This window comes from Diadema antillarum, unplaced genomic scaffold (genome assembly GCF_040938485.1).
Source record: "Diadema antillarum isolate AM-2024a unplaced genomic scaffold, OU_Dant_1.0 scf00000094, whole genome shotgun sequence".
Classification (NCBI taxonomy): Eukaryota; Metazoa; Echinodermata; class Echinoidea; order Diadematoida; family Diadematidae; genus Diadema; species Diadema antillarum.
The window spans coordinates 1,345,520-1,366,720 of record NW_027270983.1 but is presented as its reverse complement, the minus strand read 5'-3'; the positions used below and the strand labels follow the sequence as shown (position 1 = coordinate 1,366,720).

At 36.7% G+C, this 21,201-nt stretch overlaps 1 protein-coding gene across 1 annotated transcript in view; it reads right to left on the bottom strand.

Moving 5' to 3' along the window:
- Positions 1-21,201, bottom strand: part of LOC139718436 (FK506-binding protein 15-like) — a 150,014-nt gene that overhangs the window by 69,644 nt on the left and 59,169 nt on the right. The window contains exons 2-6 of the mRNA XM_071629907.1: positions 9,191-9,291; positions 8,610-8,682; positions 6,846-6,915; positions 3,540-3,614; positions 341-439 (exon numbers count right to left, since the gene is read on the bottom strand). Coding sequence (XP_071486008.1) covers positions 341-439; positions 3,540-3,614; positions 6,846-6,915; positions 8,610-8,682; positions 9,191-9,291 — 418 coding nt within the window. The remainder of the gene's footprint in view (positions 1-340; positions 440-3,539; positions 3,615-6,845; positions 6,916-8,609; positions 8,683-9,190; positions 9,292-21,201) is intronic.

The following is a 21,201-nucleotide window of genomic DNA, read 5'->3' as shown; positions in this document are numbered from 1 at the left end:
AGGTACACTAGCGGAGAAAACTCTTCAAATACAATTTTGAGAAAATTACTAGAAATGCAGGGGATCATCTTCTCAAGCAGAATTTGACTAGGAAGATGGTCCAAGATAATGATACAACATAAATCAGACTGTCAGAACATAAATTATAAGTCTAGCCACTCACAGAGTGAACAGCAATAAAAAGGTGTGGAGTGAGGTGTGGCTATAAACATCACATTTTAGGTGTGAATGAACATTTCCACATACAAAGTCAATGATCAATAATTTGTTACCTATCCTTTTCTTTGATACATTTTATGCCAATTGTCTCAATTCTGAGAGATTTATGATATCCACTCACCTGTTTTGCAAAATCAATGGCATTTTGCTCCGATTCGAACATGATTGACCAGTTCTGCCTCTGTTCATCGTAAAAAGTTGCATAGTTGTTTGCTTGTACCTGGCAGAATGAGAATTAAAAAAATAAAAACAAATAACGACAATATTCAAGGTCCAGTTTACCTTTGGGAGCAGTGATTTCAAAAAGGATCAAGATATCACATTCGATGCATATGTGTAGGTCTGTTGTATCACAAAACATCCTACCATGTCAAATCTTCACAATAAAGCCTAAAATATTAAAGGAGATATCTACATTTTTCTCAATAAACCATAACTGTAAATGGTTTAGTCTGGAAGCATTCGTATTATAACTAGTGATCACATTTTGTGTATACTTAACAATGATCATACGGATCAAAATTTTTACAGTGGTCGTTTCTATCCCTAACTCACATTTCAGAACTATTTTAAAGCACTAATGCTGGGGGTTTATTTCATTTGCAAATGGTAAATTATGCCTTTAATAATCTTGCATCCGTCACTTTGAAATGTCCTCAAAGTGCAATTACACATCATAATAAAGTTAGCCTTAAGAAATAGAGTAAAATCACATGAACAAAATGGTAGAGGTTAAAAAAAAAATAATAAGAACCAAAAATAGAAAGTTAAGGCATTGTGTGGGTTCAAGTTTTATCAGAACAGAAATATTTGTCAAAACCACCAGTGAAAATTCACTGCATATAATTTTGTTGGAAATGAAAAAATCAATTAAAATTAAATACATGAAATGAAAGAAATCATCATGAAACTTAATTCTCTGACACAAAATATATATCATGAGAATTTTAGAAGGCGTATTCTTCGTATCAAATATGTGGTGTTGTGATAAACTAACAGCAGTCAATTATAAAGGGAAGGAGGTACAAGTTTGTAGTAGTTAATGAATTATTGATCAAAAACATGATTTACTTTTTTTCTGTTCATAAAAAAAATAGAAGAGTTGTGAGATTGAGACATTACTGCCATTACTGCCTCAGGTAGTTTGCTTGTGATGTTGTGAACACTATGAATTTTTAGTGAAAAAAGTTTAAAATTCCATAACTTTCTTGTTTCTAGTCAAAATGTGATGAAACTTGTACTATTTGAGATAAACTTTAATGAAACCTGTATACTTTTAAATCAAGCAACAAGATACCAAGCAGTACTGCTCACCATCATGCCTTGGGTACCATGAAACATTTTGATATGGGAATTTCTCCAATGTCGTCCAAATTTGGAAGTTATTACATCATATCAGTGATTTAAAAATTGAATATTTGCCTCAAGGACTTGGTTATCAAGTCTGAATTCTGTTAAATTCAGAAATCAGAAGATGTAAGAATCCAAACATGGTGAGTTTTTCTCATATGTATTGCCAGGTGAGGAATATCTCAAAATAAGCAGGGAACGCTCAAAGTAAGACATAAGAATTCATAAGGCACTGGTCAATACTGGTTTTTTTTTTTCATTCTACTAGTAACTAAAGAGATGGTGTTTTAACAACAATGTGCATGAAATTATATTCTTTTGAGCGATTCAAAAGTTGCTACCTTTGCAGAAATGGAAAGTTAGGGAGCTTTCAGTGTATCGTTACCAATAATAAACTTACAGATAAACAGCCACAACTCAAGTGTGTATTGAAAGCAAAACCAGTCATGCTTATGATATTAAAAATTCTGTTCTTTTATGACGTGCGGAATGCATGAGGGAAATCACACTCTTGTGGATTGTGAAAATGCAATTTTGATTTCCTCAGATCTTTGAGACTGGATAAAAGGGAAAGCATTATAAACAGCTTGAGGACACAGATAGCTGCTTAACTGCTCTATTGACATAATGCAAATTGATGAAGGATTCCCCACTGTTGTCATGGCAACAGTCATATTTTCTTTTCTGCAAATCTGTAGTTGGCATTGACACACACCACAAACCATCATGAGCCTCAAATTCAACAATGATGTCGACGCCTGCCAAGATTTTAGATATTCCGACCCCTTTTTCTTTTTTTGGCTGGCTTTCAGTTGAGCAACTTTTGGGCTTTGATAGAGCACAGACCTTCAATAATACAATGCAGGACTAGAGGTGCCCATTTCATAAAGGGGGTCTGCATTGATTGACAGTTGCTGCAATTGCAGTCACCATGGTAATGACTCAAATACTAAAATCTAATTGGTTGCTGCATGGATGTTGTCATAGAAACTGCAATGATTGCACCCTACACTGGTAGTGAGGAGCTTTATGACATGGTGGCCAACTGCTACACAAAATTTGGGAGCCTTTTCAAGTCATGTTGGCAATCCTCATATACTAAATACTCAACAACTACAAATATTTAACAAATTTCATGAACTAAATAATCTACTATTCCAAGACTCTACTTCCACTGATGCCTTCAAAAAGAAATTTAAGACCAATCTATTGGAAGAAAAATACTGATTGTTTAATTCATGTTTTATTTGAACTCATAATTGATTTACATACATTCTTTTGTTAATTGTCAATGTTAATCGGTTTTATCATCTGTAGAGTGCTTAGAAACATTTTGAAATAGGCACAGATATACAGTGTAATTTTGTATATGATTATTACTAACAGCAGTGCAACTAAAATGATTAGGTAAATATTTACATACATACATATTCCCACATGCTAACAAATAGCAAAATTTGCATATTACCTGGGGGGTGTTTCATAAAGCTGTTCGTAAAGTTACGAACGACTTACGAGCGACTGGTAATCAGTTCTTGTGCTGAACTATGGAAATTCTGATATATAGCACATCAGAACTGATCACCAGTCGCTCGCAAGTTGTTCGTAACTTTACGAACAGCTTTATGAAACACCCCCCTGGTATGAAATAAGAGGATGTGATATATAAACAGCATTGGAAGACAGAACATGCATATTTGTATTCCTATTATGCTTATATGTACATACATGCAGCAACATTTGAACATTATCGAAGAAAATGGAATGATGCATGAATGAACTCCGCAGACAGAAGAATACAACCAAATATACTGCAGCAGTTTCATTTCTTTGACATTTTTAGATTCATTCCATGACTAAGAATGAAACTCAAGGAGTGGTTGTGAGGTGAAACTCTTTCATATGATTTATACATAAAGAGTAGTTGTAAAAATAGCACAAATGTATTGTACAAATGTATAATTACTCACTGTGAAGGCGAAAGTTGGTGTGAGTCTTGCATGGGTGACCTGCTGCTGTTTACTGATGTACAGGAGGATCTTGTACTGAGGAAATGAATCAATTATCAAAACAAAGATACACATAGATGTCACAAAAGGTTTATACAACTTGGGCATGAAAGTAAAATGACAAATGTGTATTTGCATATTTTGACGACTGAAGATAATGTCATGGCATCTCTCATAACAGCTATACTGAGTTGCTACATGTTTCGTTTTTGATCGGGTGGGGGGGGGGGGGGGGGTAAATCAAATGAAACTATCAAAGATCATTAGCAGCTATAATAGTAATTATAGTAACATGAGTATTTGAGGCAAATACATTTCTATCCGGCAGGGTAAGAATAATATCAGGGTACACAGAGTAAATTCTCTCCTCATTGTTTTCTCATGCAAATTGTCGATTAGTATTGGCAATGTGGACGAGTCGAAGCAGAATTGAGTGATCACGACTGGTTCAACAATAAATGCTCAACAAGTACCAATACTGATAAGTTAATGACATATGGAACTTTCAGTTTTGAGTGAACAAATATTCATTTGAGAAAACTCATGTCGTGGTTAACAATGCTAATTTCTAACTTACTTCTAACTAACTGCATGTGGTGCTACAAACACCAAGGTCTTTGCTGAAGTGCAAAAAAAAAAAAAATATTGAAAATAAATGCTGAATGCTTCAAGAGAGTAAAACGATGAACAAATGGGTTACCATGAATGTGTGTCATACTCAATATTTCAAAAAGACAGTAGAGTTAGAATTATCATTGTAGCTTTATTCTTTATGTTTGTGAATATTTCCTATACAATGTACATAATGTATCTTCTTCAATGTGTATAGGCATGGCATTGGGGCAATTTCTTTTTTCTGGTAGTCTAGATGTGATACTTGAGTTTTCAGACAAAAAAACAACAACAACAAAAAACAACAAAACAAAACAAACTTATTCATAATCTACTGATTCACTGTTGAAATTGCTGGTTATCAAAAATCTTGACATGAGGGGGTACATAGAGAAAGAGCCTCATGCAGTACTGTAAAAGTGTAAAAGCAGACATTTTCGCTACCACATGGAAATTTGTGCACATTTTGTGCAACATGAAACTAGAGCAAAAACAAAAAACAAAAAACACACATTTTTTTTTTTTTTGGGGGGGGCTTGTTGTATGTAATGCCACTTAAAGTTTATATTTTGATTCAGCAGGATAAACAATAAAGTGTACCTTTATCTTCCAAGACGAAGTGTGAAAAATTCTTTAGGGGAAAAAAAAAAATTACAGTTTCATAAACATGGATGAAGTAATCATTCTGTTTTATGTAGCATTCTGTTTTACGTAGCATTCCTTTGATAATTGATTACTGGTCTGTTTGTTTTGAGCCTCACAAGTAGGAGACATGACAAGACAGGACCTACTAAAGAGTGAAGGGGGAAGGAAGGGGTCGTTTGATAACACCAGACCAGGTGTAGGGAGTGATAGGGCAGCCAGAGGGGTATGACACACCCATCGTGGGTTGCTCTTTAACGTGGCTGCAGTGGCAGGACAAGGGGATTTAGACTGCGTTCATGCGGAACTGGAATTGCGTTTGTAAACACGTTTAGTCGCTAAACGTGTTTAGTTGCGTTGCGTTCATGCGATTTTTCCATTTAAACGCATTTCAAAACGCCGATCTGAAACGCAGAAAAAAGGGCGTTTTGAATCATGATTCTGCCAGAATCACGATCGCAGAAACCGCATGAACGCAACCGTGATTTCAATCATGATTCTATGACGTCATTGTGCGCTGTGCGCATGCGTGTCTCATGGGGTATCCCATGCACAGCTTCTAGTTCTGTTCGCGCGCTTGTGTACGTCTTATGAATCGTGTGTTTTATTGGTACCATACTTGCACTATTTCTTTGTTTAAACATCAACGCCATACACCGATTCTATGCTAGTATCTAACGTTAACTGTTTGATATAACAATACATGTAATAACTCTCCGATTGAGTTGATAAAAGTAATAGCTGCAGCGCTGTGTCTACCAAGGGAAACAATTGGAGAGACGAAGAATTAGGATTATTCCTCGATCTGTTCCTCGATCTGTGGGCAGAGCCTGAATGCCACAGCTTATCGGAAAGTATTCGACGAAATAAAAACGTAAAGGCCTGTACGTACAGCCGGAATAAGGAGGTCTGGCTCGAGTTGCAGAGACAAGGTCAAACTGCGCAGTGCGCTGCGCAATGGCAAAGGATGAGCTGAGCCAGAATCAGCATTGCGAAAGCCCGCATGAATGCTCTTCCGCTGAGACCGTGATTTGAAACGCCGTTTTGAATCATGATTCATGTTTGTGATTCTGGCTACGAAATTCGTATGAACGCGGCCTTAATCCCCTCAACTGGCATAAGGCTATTATGGTTAAGATAGCAGGTCAGTTGGCCTACTTACGTGAAATATAAGAAGAGAAAAGGGAAAGACATTTGTAACATCCTCTCTCACTTTTGGCATGTCAAAATAGATCTATTCCATATCTCTTTCTCTTTTTGTCTGAGTATTTTGGGGACTGGCTGAAAATGTGTCACGAGAATGCTGTTTGACTCTGAAAAGACCATCACTGGCCAACAGATGAATGAAATGTTCCCTCCTCTCCACTGCACAAATATACACCTGCAGCAGTAAGCGCTGTAGGACTTACAGAACACACCGATTGTTTATGTACAGAGAATTACTAAGTTCAAACAATTACACATACATGTACTAGCAAGTTGCTTGTTACTCATTCTTATTCCTTTTTGGAAAAGGTGAAGTAACGATTACTAGACCCTTGCAATTGCAAAATTAACAACACATGAAAATAGCCGACCAGTAGCAACTCGCAAACACATCTGCATGTCGAAATTTCAGCTTGTACAGTAGTTCATTGCAGCTTCAGACAATAGCAAGCACACCACTCTTTAATACAATGTTGTGTCTATTACAGAACTCATTCAAATCATGAACAGGAATTTTGATCAGAATTACAACATTATGTGATGCAGAAATCTTCTCCCAAGAGTAATTCAAGAAATCCTAGGAACTTGAGAAAAATGATATGAAATCCAAGAAACTTCCACTGCTGCCAAATTCCACACAGAAAAGGCTCACATGTCAAATGTCACAACACATGTTAACTCTCGGTGTCAGTTGCAGTATGTCATTCTTAAGTGATGTCGATGGTGTCTCTGAAGTTTCTTGGGAGGATGAACACAAACTTTATTCTACCTTTAAGCTTTAACCTGGCAGAGCAGGGTACAACTTACATCATTTGCTGTGTGGTTGCCCAATATAGCAGCTCCCAGCTTCCCATGCTTGATGTATGTGCCATTTGAGCTGTGTGAAAATAATTAGAGAGAGATAGAAAAATCAACAGTGGTATTCCCTTTTCCTATTGTCTATGTCATTATACAAGAATATTGGTTTGGGGAAAGATGAGACATGATAAGACATGATAAGCACCTGGTTAACAGATCTTGTTCATACCTGTAGATTGTTGTACTTCAGATCAACAAGATTTGCTCTTCAAATTTATAATGAATGTGAATATGAACAATTAAAACATATGGTAAATGGTAAAACCTTCTGTTTAATAAAATATTCATCTTGCTCAACATACTAAACAGAGAAAATTATAAGAGATTCAATCTGATTCAATAATCAATTTTTATCACAACAGATATTCTTTCTATTACCAATAAATTTTTAGAAAGAATATAGCAGATTCACAATCTTCATTTTGAGGTGAAGAACATTCTTCTAAAAATTCCAAGATTTACAATAGTATATTCCTGATGCTGCTTTTCATCATTAACAAGGAAAAGTAGAAATTACGCGGTGCGTAATATATGTCCCCGCCGGAAGTAGCATTTAGTAGCAAAATGTACAATATAGGTAAAAAGATCAAGGGCAAAGGTCAAAGAAGTCAAAGGTCAAAATTCTATGTATAAGTTTTGAAGCCCTCACCTAGTGCCATCACATAAAGCAAACGGAATCGAAATCGGGTTAGAAATGGGGAAGGAGTAGCATTTTGTAGCCAATGTACAATATAGGTCAAAAATCAAGGTCAAAGGTCAAAGAAGTCAAAGGTCAAAATTCTGTGTAGAAGTTTTGAAGCCCTCACCTAGTGCCATCATATAAAGCAAACGGAATCAAAATCGGGTTAGAAATGGCGAAGGAGTAGCATTTTGAAGCAAAATGTACAATATAGGTCAAAGGTCAAGGTCAAAGGTCACAACTGAAATTCTGAATAGAAGTTTCAAAGCTCCCATGTAGTGCTATCATATAAAGCAAACAGAATCAAAATCGGGTTAGAAATGGCGAAGGAGTAGCATTTTGAATATTTTGATCACACACGGACGCACAGACGGACGGACGGACGGACAGACGGACAGACGGACAGACGGACACACAGACACACACACGTACGGAGCCCGTTTCATAGTCCCCTGCTCGAACTCGTTCGGCGGGGACAATAATACTTATCCAGAAAATATTTCACCTATTGTATTAATGCATTTTTTTTCTACAAAATTAGTTAATGTATGCATTTTCCCACTTAATAGCTTGTCATTCCATACAACTGTAAATTTTCATATAAGAAGTCACTTTAAACTAGCTTTTGGGAATTTATGCCTCACAAGAAATGCTTCTATGTAGCTTCCTCTTATTTTACAAGTCTCAGTTTTCTCATTTATTGTATTAAACAACTTTTAAACATTTCAATTTATTGCTATATTAATGATTTACAATGTACTTGTACAATGCAGAATATGGAATAAAAAAACCAACAAAACAAAACCTCTTATCAAACTTCAAAAGTGTTTTGAGCATCTTTGCATATAATGTCAACTAATGAACTCCAGATGGAGTGCTGTTGATTAAGGAAAACTTCAAAGCTTAGTGGGTGCATTTGAAGGACCATATCATTGTAGTGAAGGAACACCCTACCATGTAGATAAGTAGTAAAAAAATACACTGTATGTCATGTCATATGCATATCTTCCTTCTACCGCCATCTGTATACTCACAATCTGTATGCATGGACCGCCACGGCTAGTAGTAATGCAGACTGCCCACCCTGGCTCTGCTGCTGTGGCTGATCTGTGAGAGAGAGAAAAAAAAAATGAAAATCACAAAAATAAGGACAAAAAAAGAAACAACAAAAAAACATATAAATGTGAATTTGCTTGTTAAACATAATACATCTGAACATGATATTTTTAAACCCTAAAATGGTACACACACACACACAAAAAAAAAAACTTTCTCAATGTCATAAAAGAATGAATAAAAATGTAAAGAATCATTCCATCTAAAAACGATCATACAAAATCAAAGAATAGGCAATTTTACAATCCTTAACCATACTTCCTTGATGAAGGTTATTAACCTGCCAACCCTGGAACTTCCATGTTGCTGCCTAGCCTGAACTTGTACCTATTGGATCCAGTCGGGTTCATTTTCAAGGAAATCAAGAGTATGCAGCACCACAAACAAAGGCATGCTTTAGGTGGCAGTTGGAATGGAGCATAAATAGATAGAAATAAATGTTAAAACTAATCTTTCAACAATTTCTCTGTTTGTATTGGTCAATGCATGCATGTCTTACCTTTGGCTTTCTTTGGCTGCTTGGGTGCTGTGAATGTTAGCGACTCATTTCCCCCCTGGTTGTTTGCCTTGTCCATCCCAAAAAGGGAGCTTAGCTTAGACCTGTCAGACAAAATACAAAGAAAGCGAGAGAATTAAGCAAAAGATTGTGAGCTCCAAGTCAGTCTTTGCAATAAAACATTTGTCTTTAACTTTACAGTGGAAAAAACTGGTATAAATACAGCAGGATCAACACCAATACAAGCCCTGTAAAGACAAAAAATAGCTGGTCGAAAATAGGGACAAATATCATGCCCCACTCATTGTGCACATCAAAGATTAACTAAAATTACTGCTGCACTTGGCTGTTGTGTTATTTATGTGGAAGTTATAAAGTACAACCTCAGTTAAAGGGGGTGTACAGTTCTGGTTGAGGTGAGGATTTAGCTTTTAACGTTTTGCAAGATATTCAGAAACCACTTTATGAGATGTCAAAGAGCATGCAATTCTATGAGGTATCAAAAGTTTATTAGTTGAAAATCGGTTTTGGAATGGCTGAGATATCCACAAACAAGGTGAAACAAAGAGATCCTAATAAAAGGCATGGCCTGTCGCCTTTTATTATCATCACTTTTTGGGATATCTCAGCCATTTGAAAACCAATTTTCATCAAATAAACTTTAAATCCTTCTTAAAATTACATGCTCTCTCATATTTCATAAGAGGTTTCTCATTATCTCACTTAGGAATGTTATAAACCTGAATCCTCACCTCAACCAGTACTGTACAATCCCTTTAAAAGGGAGAAACTCCACAAAAATAGTCCTCAAGCTGTACGATGCATACCAGGAAAATACTCACGCTCTCATTTTTCTACTCAGAAAATTAAAGCACAAGTAAATTTCCTCAGTGTCATTCTCCAGTGTCACAGGCATAGTGGCCATGAAACAATGAAAAGTACCACAAACAGCAAAACTGATGCAATGACTGCTGCTTGTGAATACAAACAAGAAATTGGCCACGGATACTGTATATACAATACCCCAGCCCTCAAAATGATAGGGATTTAAGACTGGTACGAGATACAATCTTAATCCACAAGCATCTGAGAAAAGTCTGAATAGAAACAACGGTCACAGGCACTTTCCTTCGTGGTGTCATAGCCCAGTCCATCTCACTGCTCCTTGTTACTGGTCCTTACAAGTACCGGCACCAGGTCCAGTCACACTCGAAGACTGTACCCACAGTGTAGTTCTAGTATACTGTATTATGTACCTCTGTATCTATAGCACAGGCTATTAGCACACCAATTATCACAACCTACACAGACTACATCTTCGCACCAAGAGAGATAATACTGGCAACATATGTTCTCAAGTTTCAAAGGGTAGATTACAGCTGTTCATTAATTGCCATAAGGGTGTTATTTCATTTTTCTTCCTTTCTTTCCTTGTTTCTTGGGTGGTGTGGGAGGGAGGGAGGGGAGAGGGGCATGTCACTAAATGATCCTACCCTGCACAGTGGATGCACATTTAGGGCATATCCTGTTAGCCTGTTCACTTTCATCAGTATGATGTGATCTCCATTTATTACACAAGAGGCATATCAATTTGACCACTCAAATTTACAAAGAGCAAAAGGTGTTCACAAACAAACACACTTTTGAAACGAATGGAAGTCAACACACGGCACAAACAGTACTCCCAAATTACATGAAATGCATGTAAAAAAAAAATAAAACAAAATCCTTCAATGCCAGATTGAAGCTACAAGCGTCTTAATAAGTAAGACTAGAAACTGAAAGCAACTACATGTAGATAAACATTTGATGACACAACTCACTCCTAATCCAATTATTGTGATTTAGCACCTTTTGGCACTCAATGGAAGTTGCCGATGACACTTGTCACCTCCGTCACCTGATACTACTTCTCAGTCCTCATATATTATATTGACATCTTGTCTGGCAGTCACTAGGGGTATCAGTAGAAAGCATGAACAATCCACAGTTTATACAATGAAACTCATCAAACTTTTTACTCCAAAATATCAATAAACTAGAGAAGCAGTCTGAGAGTGCACACCTCCGCCAAGCAGCTAAAATTTCCACCAATGATCTTGTTCTTCCATAGAGATCAGTGATTTCCACCCATACGTATGCTTGCTGAAAATCACCTGATTTCCCAATATACACTTGTAGAAGCCTTTTGTTACGTCATCAACCCTCAGCTGCGCGGCGCGCCTTGCCTTAGCAAAAACTAGAGCATGCACTTTAGTGCGCGTATGAAAACCTAAAAAATGTGCAGCTTGAACTCCCAAGTTCATTGACCCTACCTACCAAAATATTGAAAATCCGTCAGAAAATCCATAAAAATTTCTGGATCACTCCCAAAATTTAATCACCTATTCCTTGTGTCATTCTCGACCTTTCCTGCAAATTTCATCCAAATCCGTTCACAACTATTTGAGTTATTTTGTACACGGACAAACAAACAAACCAACGGTAATGAAAACATACATTATATTATGTAACCTCCTCCCTTGGCGGAGGTAATAAATGAAATCAATTTCAGTAGTTAAACATCAGGCCAATCACTACAGACTTCACACAGTACCAAAGCACACATGATAATGATGAAACTACAACTGTATTATTTTTATTATGACTTTTACTATTATAACAAATAATGATAATGATAAGGACCTGCAGCAATGCTACTACAATGTACTTTAACTAAGTACAAACAGTAATGATAATTGCAGGAGTAGTGATAATAACAAATATCATAGTCATTATGATTACAATAATTATAACTACAATAATAATGATAATAATAAATATTTCTTTTATTATCATAACTATTGCTATACAGTCATATCTATTTCCAAGTATGAAAAACACCACATATGTAGTCCAATCTATGCCTGCTCATCACAAAATGCAAAAGATCAGGAAGTTTGTTTAGGCTTTATGTTAAATGTAGAGTTCCATGGTACAAATGTCTGTACATGTAAATGAAGGCTATTAGTAAGGACAAGGGACCCATTGCATAAAATTTTACAATTAATGGTAACTCTGCAATCAGCGCATATGGTAACTGCTATAGCAACACTGCAATATTCCATAGCTAATCAAAGCCAAAAAATCACTGACGGTGACTATATTAATTGCCGAGTTACTGTTAATTGTAAGTTACCATAGTTTTGTAGAACTGCACCAAGGTGTGAACATAAACCTTGCATTTAATAGCAGCCTCTTGTTTTGGTATACTTAAGAAATTCTAGGCCCCACTACAAGGAAGCCTTTACTATAATGGTAACTTACTATACTCACAGCTGTCACAGCAACTGTGAGCATGTCCATTGCTAAAATTGTGAACTACCATTTTAGGAAAATCTGCAATGAAAGGAGCTCTTCTATACAGAAACAATTTTATATCTGCTTAGCACAAAGTGGGTACTTTTTCTTAATCAGCAATTAATAAATGTTCTGATGACTGTGTGTGCATGTGTGTGTATGTGTGGAGGAAGGAATATTTCACATCTTAGAGGATTCAAATTCTATGATACTTGACTTTCCACGAATCACATGATATGCCTGATATTTTTACAGGTTTATGCTGGTCTGTTGATGTTAGAATACTACACAGTACCTCAAACTGATTGAAAAAAATAGCCCAGGTGCAAGTCTGAAGCAGCTTGCGGCAAATGGTGTATACAAATAGAGTGACCCCTTGACCAAATATAGCGATATGAAGTGAGCATTTGGCATTCCTGGTGAGATAATAACCTTAAGAGCAACAGGACAGGAAGTGATAACTTAGCATCACAGGCTTGTTTGTACACATTTTGGGAACCGCTTTAAAAATTGCAATTTCGTCGCTACTCCCACATGACCTGTGACACCTACCACAAGCAAAAGTTTCAGTGTTTGTTTATAGCAGACTTTAAAAGTGCAATATTCCTCCCTAGGTTAAAATTATTTTTAACAAGTCCAAAGAGTAAAATTTGTTGACTAGAATGATATAATTTTCATGAAACTTTAAATAATTTGAAATTCAATTCAATGAATTCTTGCATGGAGTTGTTTTTATTGCAAAGTACTGATTCGTGAATTTAAGAACATGCTACCCTGTATCTAAGATATTAACTCTGATCCCGCCACAATTATGGCATACACACTAAAATTTTTCTTTTATTACTGTACTCCATGAAGGCAAATTTAACCACTCATGAAATTGTTGAGATGTCCCTATGTGCAAAAAATTAGACATGCTAAATATATGGTGTATATAGTACACACATGCAAATTAGAAGACGCTAGGTTACTACAGGTATTTACTAAATTTTCTGAAATTTACCTTGAACATAATATGGGCTTGTACTGTAAACATACATACAGCTATAATACAAACATGTAACTATACAATATACACAGGACAACAATGAAACTGAGAAGGATTTCATTTCTAACAAAACAAATATCTCATGCAAGAGATAACTTATTCATAACAACTATAGTAATCTAATGAAGATGTTAACGAATTTTTCTCAACCGAAACACACATACACACACTCAAACACACAAATGACACACTTGCACTTGGAAAAAACTCTGTTAATTGACCATTTTCCAGCACTAAATGGTATCTACTGGACTCCCGGACAAGCCCCCAGAAATTGTCACATAGGTTATACCACAGTCAAATGATCCTGCATGCCAGTTTATTGATTATTTTCTAAACAAATGAACTATTTTTATGGACCTCACTAACAGCTCACTCTAAAAAACAATGGGGTTTAAACACCCTCAACTGCATCGGTGTACACAGAGTGGCTGCTTCTTAGCCTCAGCCCTACACTCTATTTTCTGTCTGCTGTTGTATTACATACTTACTGTGGGATTCCCAGATCCATAGAGAGTACCTCAAGATCCTGTGTTTGCCTTGCTGTGGCACCTACACATTAACGGTCATCACTATCCCTTGTTTGAAGCAGCTATACAGTGGAGGGATATATGCAAAGACCATGAAAGAGATGCTTTGGCACAGACTCAGTGGCAGATCCAGAGCGGGGTGCACCGGGCGCGTGCCCCCTCTTTATTATTATTGTTTTTGCTAAAACAAAAGAAATAAAAAGAAAAAAATGGGGGGTGTGCACCCCCCTTTAATTTAGTAAAGGCACCTCCCCTTTACAGAATTCTGGGATCCGCCCTGCAAACTCCTTTACAACCGACAAGTGTTTGTGCTTGCAAAATAGGGTTGAGACCAGGTGAATGGGCAAGGAAACTTCATCTTATCTTTTTAAAAGAGTACAAAAGCATTTCTGAATATCAGCTGAATCATATTGACATTTGGACTTGAATTGAGACCCTAGTACACGTATGCTCAACAATGATCGAGCCTGCAAATATTTACCTGAAATTTGATACATACATTGTAAATGTCCTCAAAGTGAGGCAGTCCTCACGAATTTCAAAAAAATATGTTGTTGTTGTTGGTACCTCCAATGAACTACTTTCACCAAAAACAAAGTTTCAAATCATCAAATAAGCTCGTAAATTTTGATTGAAAAAGTGTGAATCTGCATGGTGAATATGCTAATGAGCAAGTCTTGGCGGAGAGTCAGACGTCACCGAGGCACAACTCTTCCCAGCCGTGTTCTGCTCGTCATGCGTACGCTCCCTAGTTATTTATAAATTCATGTTTACTATTCATTTTTATATTAATTGTTTATATAAATAAACATGATATATTTTGTTTGAAATAATAAAACCACATATTGTCACATTTTATGACAAAATCAGATATGATCATTTTGAACACTCAAATTGGTTTTCTGAGGCACGGCTGAGTTGGGCATCAAGGACGTTGCACCTTTTTGCAGGCTCTTACACGATCACTTGCAGGAATTATTTTTTAAAAATCGCGTACAGAGACAGTGTTTGCTTTCAAATTTTGTCAAAATGAGAACTTCTATGTGGGGGGGGGGGTTCCCCCATGACACAATAGCTACTGTCTGAACATACAGTTCATGTTCCTGCAGCAGTTGTTTGAAAGCAGATGTGAAAGGGGGTTACGAATGCTGGGATGTGCGAATGTTCTCTGAATTTCTACAGCATTAGTAATAGCAGCACTTCGGAGGACCCCAAGCCATTGACCAGGGCAGCAAAAGGAGTGCCGAGGTGAGTCACATGGGGCTCTACACCACATTGAGTGGCACATGTTGTATGCTACACAACCCTCCCCTGACTATAATCCCTAACCCCTACGTTATATCTATACCCATCCCCAACTTACTATCTCTAACTTACCTACTTACTCACAAAACAGGGATATAATGCCAGTTTAAATGAAAGGGAGGACCTGAATATTATTCATCTAAAAGCAAACTAAGCTACTTTGTACAGGAAAGGGTCTAAAGGCACTATCTACATTGTACCATTTGCAGATGAAACAAAAACCCAGCTTCAGGGGTTCAAATTAGTTCTAAAATGTGAGTTAGTGATAGAAACAACCAATGTCAAAATGTTTCCATATAATCAATGTCAAGCATTGTTAAATGTATAAAATGTGAACTATAGTTAGAATTGTTTCTAGAATAAACCATCTACAGTTTAAAATGTGGTTTATTGAGAAAAATAGTGATATCTCCTATATTTTAGGCTTTACTGCAAAATTTTCACATGGTAGGATGTTTTGTGATACAACTGACATACACATATGCATCAAATGTGATAACTTGAACATTTTTTAAATCACTGCTCCCAATGGCAAACAATACCTTTTACTTTGACACAACCAGGGCCTGAATTCAGGTTTTTGCATGAAAACTGGCATCCCCGAGACATGACCTTACCACATTGTCCCCAGTCATCCCTCATAGTATCCACTTATTCCCTATTCACCACCCCCAACAATGCAATTACCTTGCTCCATGGTACCCCTACACCACCTCCCTAACTCACCCCCTCTCTAGCTCACATAATCCTACCCTACCACCCCTTCTCTCACATAATCCTACCCTATACCCCTTCCCCTAAAACCATCTACCCATCCCCTCACACAATCCTACCCCACCACTACCCCCCCCCCTCATAACATCCTCCCCATCCCCTATTCACTTTCCCCTTCGTATCCTACCCTATACCTCCACGTTCCATTCCACCCTCTACCATGTACGTTGTACTGTAAGCACAATGAATGCGCATCAATGCCGAAGTTGCTTGAGAGACGAGAGTTAAGACACAGGAAAAAGACAATCAGCATACATGTAGCTCTGGCATCAGTTGTCAGCATTGAAAAAACCAGGCACATGTATATATTGTCAGTCAGCGACGCATACCCTCGATCAAACGTTTTATAGTCTGTGCCTTTTCTCAACACAATGCACATAACAATTTATCAACTTTGGCAATGGGCTTGAAGTGATTATGGATATTTTTTTTTTTTCTAGAACAATTATAGTAAAGGGTTAAATTCCTATCTAACTCATAGTAGATGCACTTAAATACTTGGTATGTATTTAGCAAAACATTAGTTGTTGCTATGGTAGGTGAGTCTGAGTCAAGTTTTCTGATCGTTACAAATGACCCGTTTGATGAAAATATCCAATATTCATAAAATTTGAAAATGTGCGTCAACCAACTCTAGCAGCAACATACAGTGTACATTCACAAGCACAGAGTGCATGTGTATATTTTACCTTTGAAGCTATTTCAAAATGATTGTAAATCTGCACTTCTGGTGATATGAGGGAAAGACAGTCTGTATATTCGTTACTTCTTTATATTTTTAAAGATTATTTTTCATATTTTTCATATGTTTATATACAGATGATATGTTCATATCAATTATGTAAACGTGCAACCAAACATATACAATGTATGCACACAAATTTGCTTGATTCTGAAATCATTTATGTCCTGGACTGAACAAAAGCTTTAAATTGACAAATTACCCCCAAGTTCAGTATGGCAACACAAAATGCTGAGGTTTTGCACAGATATCTAAAATCCTCTACAGCTTGTATACTTAGTAGATTTACACTTTGTACATTCCCTGGATTATTAGTGATTACTCTTGGTAGTTTTTGCCAGTCCCACGAATAATTGGCACTTCACCTTGATCCCATACTCAACTTCTCTAATCATGACTGCTCTCATTTGTTTGGTTGTTGTTGTTGTTTTTTTTTAATGATGGGGGGGGGGGGAGAGGGTCAGACCCATACACACGAATCTACAGTAGTTACAGTGGTCCTCATTTTGCATAATAATGAGGTACCACATTATCATATTAGTGAACTCAATGAGAGGACAAGCCATACAGTATTAAAGACATGTTAAACAATCCACACAGTCCTTGCATTCCACTGAATTAAAAAAAACACCACTTATTTCTGTATTTAAAGATTTCTAAAGGTAAGGCTTCATGAACTGAGTGGAGATAAGGATAATTTCTATTCTCTCACTGCTGAATGGAAACTTGGAGAATTCTTTGATGTCTCGATGGTAAACCTGTAGGCAGCATGAGCCACATACATGTATGCCAGTAAAAAAGTTACTTGTAGAATGTAGACAGATGTTTCAAAACCTTCCATGCAGATCTCATACTAACAAGACACGACATTCCTCTATTCCTCCTAAAAGTCTGATTTCTTCCTCCCTTCTCTCTCTCTCTCCATTTTTTTCTTGTTTTTTCCTCCTTTTCCTTCTTCCGTCCCTCATCACGTTTCTGCGCAGAAAACCTAGAATTCAAATCTAAACCCTCTTTTTTTTTTCTCACTCCCCCTGTCTCTGTCATGACTCAGAACCTGATCATATGCCCTCATCGAGAATTTAATCGCATACACTCATACTTGTCTGGCACACGTCCACAGACCAGGCATCCATCTTTTTCTGTTTCTTTTTTCCTTTTGTTTCGTTGGGGTTTTCGTTTCTGGCTCAAGTTGGGGTATATATTCGTCCGATCACTTGCGAGAGACACAAATACAAAATATTAAATTTCTGCAGCACCCTGGATTAGCGAAGATTAGCTAGATCCTATCTAATGGAACAGCAGTATCGTATTAAGGTTTCACAAGCATGGATTTGAGTCAGGGCACGAGTGCAAACTATGTATTTTCCATCATGGTTTCTATGGCTTTACAGAGTACCTCAATGCTACATGTATGTATCAAATTTTGCATAGTGAAGCCTAATGTATATTTGAGAGAAACACAACTCAGAAACCTGAATAAAATCTACAAAATAGATGCAAACATATTGTAAGATACCCCATTTGGAGCTCTCATTAATTTGGCACCAGAAAGGAATATACATTTTAACTCCAGACTTTTTGTTTCCAATTATTGGCCTAATTCTTAGAGTATGCTGCATGAGTTTAATACGCAACCAAATCCCTTCCGAGTTATAAAAAATGCTTACAGGGCTTGTTTTACAGCATTAAGAAACATATAACCCACAAAGGTGAGACACTCACATGCAAACAAATTGTACATGTGTATATGGTTGATACTGACTAAACACATAACATTCTTGTTTTTTAGTGGAGATTAACCTATACAGGGGCTACATGTGATTTTTCTCAAATCACTTTCATATCTAAAGCAGACATCTCCCTTACAAAATAAATAATATCATGAAATGTGAATTACTGGGTTTGAAAATGTTTTTTCTCTATGCCACCCTCCTTGAACTACTTTACTGTCCATAATCTCACAATATCTCTCTATAACTGTTTCTAACTAGATATCCTTGCTGTGAAATAAGATTATAATCACATGCTATATTTCTGACATATCTTAAAAATTGTTTTCACTGAGGTGATAACATACAACACTTTGATGCATAATGTACACATATAATGCATTTTTTCTTATCCTTCAGCTATATGATCACTGACAGATGAAATCAAATATTGCTTAATTTGTGATCAATGATGCAAATATCTGACAGGAAATAATCTTATATTTTCTCACCAAGTAGGACATAGAAATCAAGCAATAAGCAAGAAATACATTGATAGAATAAAGTACCACTCATACACAATAAACACAAGTCCTTGGGTATTTTGCACACGAAACGGAAGCAAGTAGCGGGTGTTTGAAGTCCGCATAAATCTGTGGAAAGGTTTAATTAGCAGACTGTGCTTGCTGAGATAAAGTGCATCCAAGATAGGCTTTACAGGAGCCCAACTAGATTTGAAGCAACCCAAAACAGGTAATATCTTACCCCCCCCCCCCTTTACCCCTCACCCCAGCCCTCCACTCCTCTTTTCTTACATTGTATGTCTATCCTCATACTGAGAAAAGTTGTCAACAGGTGGCAGTAAAGCAGGTTGTGACACTTATGAGGAGCTGTATAATAGCATACAAGTCTAATTTCCTCAATCTGGTGTAGAACTGTGACTTAGCCTTGCTTTCAGTCTACATCAACATACTTTCATCTGCTAAAGGTTCAATATAGTCAATACTCTGTTACAGGTGGGTTGATACATCCATATTATATAAATTTTGCCATTGCAGAGGATGATCATCGTACATGTTTGCTGAAATTACTATCTACTGTTTCATCTTCGAGGGGAAGTCTTAATTGAACATATTCCTCAAAGTGTCAAAATCATAATGGATACCTATTCATTAAACATTCTGAAAGAGATAAAGTCTACAAATTTGTACACACATTCAGAAGTGAAACAAAATGAACTGGCACAATTGTGCATTGAATCATTCTTTTATAGCCTAACAGAGAGAAAGAGAGGGGAAAGGGGGGGGGGGGGGAGAAAAAAACACACTAACTACAGAAGGCCTCCCTACACATACACATAAGCACAGCATCATAAACATAAATCATGACTGCTACCCATCCCCCCCCCCAAAAAAAAAAAAAAAAAAAAAAAAAAAAAAAGAAGACTTTGTCAGACTGTAGAGAGGCTAACTCTGACCTGGATATTAAGTGAAAGTGTTGGAGATGGTTTGGACCTATCTTTCCTCATCTCATCCAATCCGGTAAGGAAGTTGTGGCCACACTTAAAGGAGTCTTTTAAGAAGCTAATTTCCCCCAAATATAACAGTCTTCCAGATAGGCAGTGTAACCAGGGTGTAACCTAGCACATTTCTCAGATATCATTTCTTTAATAGTGGGTAGTGCATTTTCATCGGGGAGAGATACAACTTTTATAGTCCATGCCATTTTTTTTTTTATCAATCCATCAGTCCTTTACATAATAGCATCCCATGTTTTATGAATTATGACAGGGTGGAAATGCAAAATGGAAAAATGGTTACCATTACAACCATAATTACTGTTCCATTATTATTTGTGGTAAGTATTGCAATCAATATAAGTAGTGGTGGTGGTGGTGGTGGTGGTAGTAGTAGTAGTAGTAGTAGTAGAAGTAGCAGCAGCAGTAGTGCTGTCATTATCGCTACTGATATCATTATCACAACTTCTGTACGACCAGTTGATTCCAAATTATGGGTAAATGCTTCATGGTTTCTGTGTCTCTATATCTCACTTTGAGACTTAACGTGTATATCAAGAACATATCTCTTTTGACCGATTACTCCATAAACCAAAGAAGGAAAAAGTTCCCATGTGTGTTATTCAAAAGATAACAATGCCATGTAATTTTGACCTGTTATAATCATTCATATGCTTTTTCTGAAACACAACTCTAGGATATTATGTACAGATGTTAATGGCCAGTACATTTAGTAACATCAAAAAAAACTTAAATTTGCTTTCCACATAAATTGCATGGATTTGCATAAATGTAATGTAAATTCAAATTCATTAGCAGCTTTAGTAGACCCTACCTCATGCAATCCTTTCAGCACATAGCACCTTGGGATTGCCATGTTCTAAGCAAAGGATGTACATGCATGTACAGTGTATGCATGATAATTCATGCAGCCATTCACATATAACAGTACTGTAGCTCATTGTTGTCATGGAGAGTATGTATGTTTCAAATACAAACTCATTAAAGAATATCTGCCACACAATCATGTAATTATTACATCTCTGTAACA